This window comes from Lepisosteus platostomus, chromosome 2 (assembly GCF_059453375.1).
Source record: "Lepisosteus platostomus isolate fLepPlt1 chromosome 2, fLepPlt1.hap1, whole genome shotgun sequence".
Classification (NCBI taxonomy): Eukaryota; Metazoa; Chordata; class Actinopteri; order Semionotiformes; family Lepisosteidae; genus Lepisosteus; species Lepisosteus platostomus.
The window spans coordinates 58,625,604-58,634,431 of NC_142612.1; the positions used below are offsets into that span (position 1 = coordinate 58,625,604).

The window sequence follows — 8,828 nt, forward strand, 5'->3', positions numbered from 1 at the left end:
GATGGGTAAATGTGATGGGTGTGCTACCATAATGCTTCAGAATGGTTTCTCATATGTGGTTTACCGAAAGCTATTGTGATCAACTTCTGATCAAGTGAGAATTAAAGATACTTTATTGCAATCATGTAATGGAAGATGGATTAGACACAATCCAAAATTGCTAAAAAAGTAAACATCACTACTGGCTCAAAATATTGTATTAGATTTTATCTAAGACTAAGACAGCAAAGAGCCTTGCACAGCAGTGTAATTTACTCAAAACTACAATTTTTCCACAGTTTGCTCAGCCCTAGTTTGTTTATGCTACTGGATACAGTGACAGTATAACTTGACGAATTCAGCTTTGATAGAGTCATGCACAGATTGCACTGCACGCCAGCAAGCCACGTGACTTTCTAGAAACTCCTTTAAAACATTGCGTCTTCAGGGATGAATGTTGTTCAGCGTCTTCATGGACTGAAACATTTTTATCAGAGAAACAAGCTTAAAATACTCACGATATTGCTGAGCCCAGACTCTGACATATCAAACACCACGGTCAGGGGCATTCCAGGCTCTCTTTTTGCGTAGCGCTCCAACCAGAACGCCACATATTTCTTCTTGTCCACCACCATCTTGGCATCCTTCACATGCAGCTTCACCTTGAACCAGACTAACATGACACACGGAAATACAGCACGATGAGGTTCATTTCAGGGTGGTCTGTATTTTAGGTAAAGACAAATGGGTCACAGGACACTTCATAAAGGAAGTGTAGTGTTTGCTATCAAAGTTTTCCGGAGGGGGCATTAGCCATCTATCTAAAGGAGGTAGGTTGTAATGGGAGATTTAAAAGGGTGCTCCAGTTTTCCATGGAGAAGTTAAGGTTACTTGACCAATAATATGCCAGTCTTCTGTGTATTTAGCTCACTAATTGAATTTATAAATTCCAAAATATAAATATAGTATAATGTTAAAAACATGGTAAACAACAGCATTTCACCTTAAATCTTTAGCATAGCTAGGCACACGAAAACTGAATACTCAGCTTTAAAAATAAAATAAATAAACCATCAGCCCTTTCATATTTACAAATGCTGCTTTGAAAAAAGTAGGACAGCAGAAACCACAATACGATTATCCTTTGCCTGCCCAAATTGTGTTATGTCGTGTGATAGGTTTAGGGTTTGTGTTGCCTGTGGTGAAGACAACTAGATCAAGTTAGGTTGGAGGATGAAATAGTGATTTAGCACTGATTTGATACTGTTTAAAACTCTAATATTCTGTAAGTATATCGAAAGATGTTTCTAAATGAACAAGGGTGCACCTCTGACTCAGGGGTGCAGGCCTGTGTTGAAGTGCTGGATTAATTCACTGGAGAAACAGTGTTGCAAACACAGTGCTCAGGCGATGCCTCTGGAGAGCCACAGCCCTGCAGGTCTTATAGGTCACACTTAAATCAACAGTTTCTAAAGACCTGGGACACACTGGAGTTTTGATCATTTTATTCAGTTAACTGGTTCAACTTACTTCATGTGGTCACTTAGTGACCAACTGGGATTCCTGGGGAACAAAGAGTGCTGGGATTTGCATTTCAAACGATTGCAAAACTGCCTAATCATCCCATGAAGTGGGGGAAAAGACACTGTTCTAAGCATTTGGAAACTGAACACGTAAGGGTGATGACCTATAAAGAACTGCAGAACTAGTGTTGCCAAACTCTGCTTTAGAATTCTCAGCTCCACCAACAGCGATGTTGAAACGTGTTCTTTTTGTTGCAGACAATGTCCTAAAATTAACTAGCTCAAAAAAGAAACAGCTCAGGCTCTTCTTCAGACTAATTAGAATGTCTGATTTGATTGCAAGGGGCAAGAAAAAGCTTTTAAATAATCTAAATGCATGAGTGGCAGCAAAAGATAAAAGTACCAATTACCAAGTAGAAAATAGAGCAACTGATAAGGTCAAAGGAAAAAAAAAAGAGTCTTTAAATAACTATTGTCATTACAATAGAATATAAAGTAAAATGATATTTAAAATTCCTTGAAGCACACAAGTATTATCACAAGTATTAAAACAGCAAACTATTTGTATTTGTCATACCTAAGAATTGAAATCCTCTCCTCTAGGACAAATTATTTTCAATCCCTTAAGAACTGCCATGTTTTTACAATATAAAAATAAAAACCACACTGGTAAATACATAAAAACAACTTACATAACTTGTTGCCCTCTTTATCGTAACCATGGAGATAGAGCGCACCAGTTTCAAACATCCACCGGGGGATACTGCTCTCAGTGAGATCTGCAGCACAACACAGATTGACACTCATACCAGCAAGGCGATCCTTTGGAAAAAAAAGCCCAACTCGTCTGAAGCAAAAGCAGAGAGAAATGCCCGAAGCACCCTCAGGCCGACAGCCGGGCCTCATCTGCCAGAGCCGGTTCTCCAGCTAAAGAAAGCAAGAAGGGGCTCCTGAAGCAAACCTTAGAGACAGCCTCATATCGTGAATACGGCGCGTAAATGTTATTTTTTTAAAGTGGTGCTCTATGAAAAGCCACATTTTGTACATCTCCTTTTTCGAAACCGATTATGGGCTTTGACGGGCATTCTGATAGGAAAATTCCCTCATGTAAAACAAAAAGTACTTCTGTTTTACCACTATTTAGCTAACAGTGGTAAGAGGCCTGAGCATGTGAGAATTAGATTTTTTTGAGACAGATTAACATATTTGAATAATTTAAGCATTGATGCTGACCATAAAATGTTTGATGCTATTAGCTAGTTTTATGTAGTTTCTAAGAAAATGTCTGTGTTTCATGGGGGGGGGGGGGGGGGGTCCTCTATTTAACAACAACAAAGAGAAAAAAAAAGCAGAAGTGACTCTGCGTATGAAGGGGAGAGGACAGGATTTTGTCGTAATTTCTGTTATACTGTAACTCCTAATACTGCTGTTTCAATGCCCTTGCATCTGTGATGCTGCTACAAAGCACAGCCCAGAGAATGTAGCCCACATGGTCAAAAACCAAACAATCCAGCTATTGTTAAATAAAACAGTCTCTGTTCAGAACGTGGTTAAGAGAAAAACATCACATTTAATACAGTGATTAATTCTAAACAATATATTTTGCACCTACAAAGATCCGCTAAGTGAAGATAAATTCATTTGCAACAAGGTTCTTTAGGTTGAAGGAGAAATATTCTGCTCTTGCTTAAGAGTGCAATGCACTGTGGTTTATGTGGATATAAGAACACTGATTTTCAGTCTTTCACTTCAGCAAATGCTCTGTTATGCAGGAAGAGAAACAGGACACACCAATGCAAATTGCCTGTCAAAAGACTGATACTTGTGAGGAGTGAAACATTAAGAGTAACAGAGTGGTGGTTAGCACTGTTGCCCCACAGCTCTTGGGCTTTGAGTAAAAATGACGGCCTGGGAAGCCTTCTGCATGGAATTTGCACGTTCTCCCCATACAGGTGTGTGTTTCTCAAGGTGCTCTGGTTCCCTCCCACTGACAAAAACTTGCTGGTCAGGTTAACTGCTGTGTCTAAATTGTCCCTGTATGTGTGCATGTGTTATGTTCGTGTACATGTATTGTGACACCCTGTTGTGCACGTGTGTGTATGTGCACTGCTACAGGTTGGTGACCTCTCAATAGTGTAGCCTGGACTAACATCAGATTGTAAGCACTGGAAAGCCAGGATTACATGCCATTCTGAAAATGCGGTGGAATTATGTGATATTTAAATGTCTGCATTTGACAGTACAGTCATAAAGCATGATTATACCGTGCAAATCACTACATGCATTGCCATAATGAGATTTTCCTTTAAATCTATTTTCGGCAGCACAACAATTTGGTTGTATAATATAGACACGCATACTCAAATGTTTAAGATTATTAAATGAGTATATTTTGTCTCCATCTTCCTGTTGTCCACTTTAGGCTATCTTTTAAAACGAGATTAACATACATTACTGTATAAATATATAAACTCATGCAATTGGAAGTTTACATAAACACAAACTTGTGTTAATATGATAGATAAGGATGTAATAAGGATGAAAAGTTAAACTTACTTTTACTTGGCCTTTCATTTACTACTAGTATTTGCTCACTGGCAGGGCTGCTACACTGGGTTCACATAAGGTAAACACAGTCAGCTTACATGGCAGTTTGAAATAGTTTAAGTGTGACAAAGTGATTGATCGTGCCTTTTAATTCCCTCTGTCTTAACACTGTGCTTCTCTGTAAGAAAGAGGATGTCACATGCTGTTTCACAAAGTCCACTTTACTTAATAGTTTCCAAGTGCATAGAATTCCTGCGATTGGATACTACTGACCAGAAATTAGTTCCTTTTCTGCCCTTAATTTGTGTATTAACATAAAGAGGATTTGGATTCCAATCCATAACTGCCAAATGGCAAGCACAATTACTTCTGTGTAATCCTGTGAAATACAGTAATAACCTTTGATTACCAAGTGCTTTTAGATGTATGGTAAAATATCCTACCAGTGATTGGATTTCATGGATTGCAAATCTGAGGTTTAAATAAGTGCAGATATGCAAACACACATCTCACAGAAAAGAGCACATCATACAAATCAATTATACTAGAAATGTCAAATCTGTGCACAGTTCTGTCTGGAATAAGTCACAGTTTTGTACGCCTACTAATTCTAAAGAGCACAATAGTTTGTTGGCGCCAAAATAAAGAATCACTTACTGAACCTCTGTCACCAACAGTAAGTCAAAAAGTATATTTGTTATTTAAATTATAACAGTAAGCACCATCAGCATCATCTTGGAAATTCCTGTCCATAGCCTTGAATCTCAGAGCTGACATTTGACATACAGTGGTATTTATTATAATTTGATTCTGAATTATATAATAATAATAATAATAATAATAATAATAATAATAATAATAATAATAATAATAATAATAATAATAATTCCTTACACTTATATAGCGCTTTTCTGGACACTCCACTCAAAGCACTTTGCAGGTAATGGGGACTCCCTTTCACCACCACCAATGTCTAGCCCCACCTGGATGATGCGACAGCAGCCATAGTGCGCCAGAATACTGCCCACACATCAACTATCAGTGGGGATGAGAACAGAGTAATGAAGCCAATTCATAGATGGGCATTATTAGGAAGCCATGATTGGTAAGGGCCAATGGGAACTGCCAGGATGCCGGGGTCACACCCCTACTCTTTTCGAGAATTGACCTTGGATTTTTAATGAACTCAGAGACAGGACCTCAGTTTTACATCTCATCCGAAGGATGGCACCTTTTTACAGTATAGTGTCCCCGTCACTATACTGGGGAATAAGGGTTCCACAAAGACGGCAGGGTGAGCGCCCCCTGCTGGCCCCACTAACACCTCTTCCAGCAGCAACCTTAGTTTTTCCCAGGAGGTCTCCATCCAGGCTCACACCTGCTGAGCTTCAGTGGCTGCCAGTTTTGCGTTGCAGGGTGATATGGCTGTTGACTATATAATACTAACAAGCCCCCCAAAAGCAGTGGGCACGGTTAAATCCAAAATTAAAGAACAGAAAAAATAAAATAAAAATAAATAAAGTTTACTATTGCACTACTTCTACTGTGTGCTGTACTAGGGGTGAAGACAGAACTGCCTCCATTTATAGTAAAAGAAACTGCCTGATTTAGCATAAAGCTTCTTACAAATATACTATATTAGTCATAGTATATAGTATATATATCATCCAGGTGGATGCTGCACATTGGTGGTGGTGGAGGGGAGTCCCCTTTACCTGTAAAGCGCTTTGAGTGGAGTGTCCAGAAAAGCGCTATATAAGTGTAAGCAATTATTATTATTATTATTATACCTTCTTTCATTTAGGGCTGCTCCAATGGACATCACATACTAAAAATGAAATATTTCACCTCAGACTTTTACAGTTAAGGTTTAATGAGAATGTGCTGTTACAGGAACCACAGACCAAGTAACAGGATCTTCCTGTTTTTTGCTTCTTCTTACACGCATGTCTGTAAACACTGTATCTATGTGGTCTTTGGTCGGAATCTAGCCTTTTCAAGGTCACACAAGCTAACAAGGAATTCCCTCAGTAAAACAATACTAATTCCCTGTTTATTCCATTTCCCCAGGATACACACATTGATTTAATCACAAAAAGAGCAGGTTTGTGGTAGGCTCCCCTTACCATTAACTTTGTATTCCTTTCTCCACTGGAAGCTCTCGTCTATCATTTTCAGGGCATCGTCTACAACGAAGTGACGCCACGTGAGGTAGCTTTCGACCAGCAGGTCGTCTTTCTTCAGCCTCTCCACATCCCGGTCGTCATACTTGTCTGATGGGTCTGTGTGAAATGCAGGACATTGTCATTGTTTTCCATTTCCAAAAACGCTTTAGCTATGGACGGTGTTTCTAAGGCAGCCCTGTCTTGCAATCACTTGAATCTTTCTCAATATCCTCACAATCTGGCTCAAACACCTATCTCTAATCCATTCCTCTGCATTAAGCAGGGACCACTATACAGCTGGTACTTAGCACAGGGCTTGCTGGTTTAGTCAAATGAAAACAATGTGTGTGCTTGTATGAAGCAGAATTGACAGACAACAAAACTAGTGTTGGGGTGGCACAGTGGATAGCATAGCTGCCACTCAGTGCTGGGGCCCTGGGGTCAATTCCTGGGGTGCTCTCCATGTGAAGTTTGTGTACTCTCCTCATGTTCGTATGGTTTAACTCCGAGTGATCTGGTTTCCTCCTGCTGTCCAATGCGGGTAGGATAAGTGGCCCTTATCTTACGTGTGAACATGTGCATGTTTGTATCTGTGTGCCCAGTCCAGGGCGTATCCTGCCTTGTGCCAGTGCTTCTCAGGATAGGGTACAGGTCACAGTGATCCTGAATTGGATAAGAGACTATTGAAAATACTGTAACGTGATTAAATCTATTGCTAATCTCTTCCCTTCTCAACTTTTTAAACTTTACTATATTTCTTGAAAACAGGAACAGAACTACAAAAAGCAGGCTGTATTGTTCATTTTTGTCAAAAGACTGTTTGACAACCAGAAGAAGCCTTACATTGATCAGAGCAATGTGATATTTGACTAGCACCGCTACACGTAGGAACATAGGGAGCTTAACAAACATTCCAGGTTACAACATACAGTACAATACTGCAAAATGCTTACAGACTCTTGGCCTAATGAGACTTTGGAAAAAATAAATCATTGACTCTACAGGGAATTCTTTAGTTCATAATCAAGTATGATAAAAATAAGTGTAACCTTAGAGAGATGAGTTACAGTTACAACAAGGCCAGGAAATGTGAATGTTTTAATTGGTATAGTCACGGGATAAAAACATAAACCTAAAATGCGGGTGGCAAAACATACAGTTCATAGTTTATTCTGTACTCGGACCAGATCATTAACAATGCAAATATGAAACCAAAACTGACTGAAGCTTTGTTAATCCATGTACAGTTAAGAAATAATGTACAGCAAATCACAAAATAGGAAGTGATACCCTCTGTGGATGTTTCTTACAAATCAAACATCTTGGATCTGCAGATCCACCAGTACAGGAACAATCCAAAACAATTCTGAAGTTTTTTTTTTATGGCAAAACACTTTCTGTTAAATGATATCAGGTATTACCGATATATTAGTCTTCTTCCAATAATTGTATAACTGGAAAAATTGTGGTCACTTTCTTCTTCTCTCATAACAAAATTGTAGGTACAGATCAATCTACAGTTTATTATAGTAATATATTTAAATGAAACGCTGCTAAACCACAGAACTGATATTTATTTGTAATGGTCTTTAACTGGTTTTCTTTTAACCTGATATGGCAGAAAACATACTTCTACTGTGTTGTCAGGTATAAATTGTATAAACGGCAGACATCAGACTTGATTTCCCAAATGGCAAATTAGACATTGTGGCATAATAATCTAAAATTATATAAATAATCGGGGTAAATAAATAAATGTTTAGTATAAGCCAGATCTGTCCCGGTAATGCTTTGCTGTTTTACTGTTAAACAAACTTCCCTACAGGTGCAGGACCGCTAGATGTACTGTATTAACTCGTTTGACCGCATGGTTTCCAATCAAAGACACTGAAAAGCCGATAGTTTTCAAGACCATAACACAACTGGTTACACAAGACTGACTGATCCAAGTTTCACATAAAACACACTTTATCACTGCCAAATACATTACCTGTGATACAAATCGTTAGGATTTTATTAATATGTAGCTGGTTACGGTGTGGGTGGGATAAATCCAATAACTATAAAGACTTAAGCAAAAAACATAAAAAGTATGCCATCACTCCTAACTTACTTCAACAACAAGTGAGTAGCATTTATAAGTCACTACAATCAATATCGTGTCAATCAGAAAGAACACGTTTTAATTTTTAACTCACCTTGGATGTACTCGGTCTTGAATCGCTGTCTGATCTCTTCGATTTTCTTCTCGACTTCCTGTCGACGAAGTAAACAAGTACATAATCATTACTCCTTCGGCATGTACAATGTAAATTTATAACAAACACATACAACAGTTGTCGCTTTAAATTTCTTGTACCTGTTCTGATTCAGTTATCCCAGCATCCGCCATGTTAACAATGATAATACATGGACAGAGCCAAAGTTCATACGGTAGGAACTCCTATGAAACTGGAGACGTAATCATCTCCATTTTGGCTCCACGTGTACATGATGTCAGCCTGTGCCCCTTTTCCTTGCCGAAGCAAGTATGACGCTAGTTGCATTACTTCCTGGATTCCGCAATCTGGGCTGAGCAAGGTCAAAATCACGTGATGTAGCTGTATGATCAGTA

General features: G+C 38.7%; 1 protein-coding gene across 1 annotated transcript in view; it reads right to left on the minus strand.

Moving 5' to 3' along the window:
- mospd2 (motile sperm domain containing 2) overlaps positions 1-8,738 on the minus strand; it is a 31,148-nt gene extending 22,410 nt beyond the window's left edge. The window contains exons 1-5 of the mRNA XM_088609495.1: positions 8,574-8,738; positions 8,413-8,470; positions 6,176-6,331; positions 2,195-2,281; positions 498-652 (exon numbers count right to left, since the gene is read on the minus strand). Of these exons, the coding sequence (XP_088465621.1) occupies positions 498-652; positions 2,195-2,281; positions 6,176-6,331; positions 8,413-8,470; positions 8,574-8,606 (489 nt within the window). The 5' untranslated portion in view covers positions 8,607-8,738. The remainder of the gene's footprint in view (positions 1-497; positions 653-2,194; positions 2,282-6,175; positions 6,332-8,412; positions 8,471-8,573) is intronic.
- Positions 8,739-8,828: the final 90 nt, after the last annotated feature.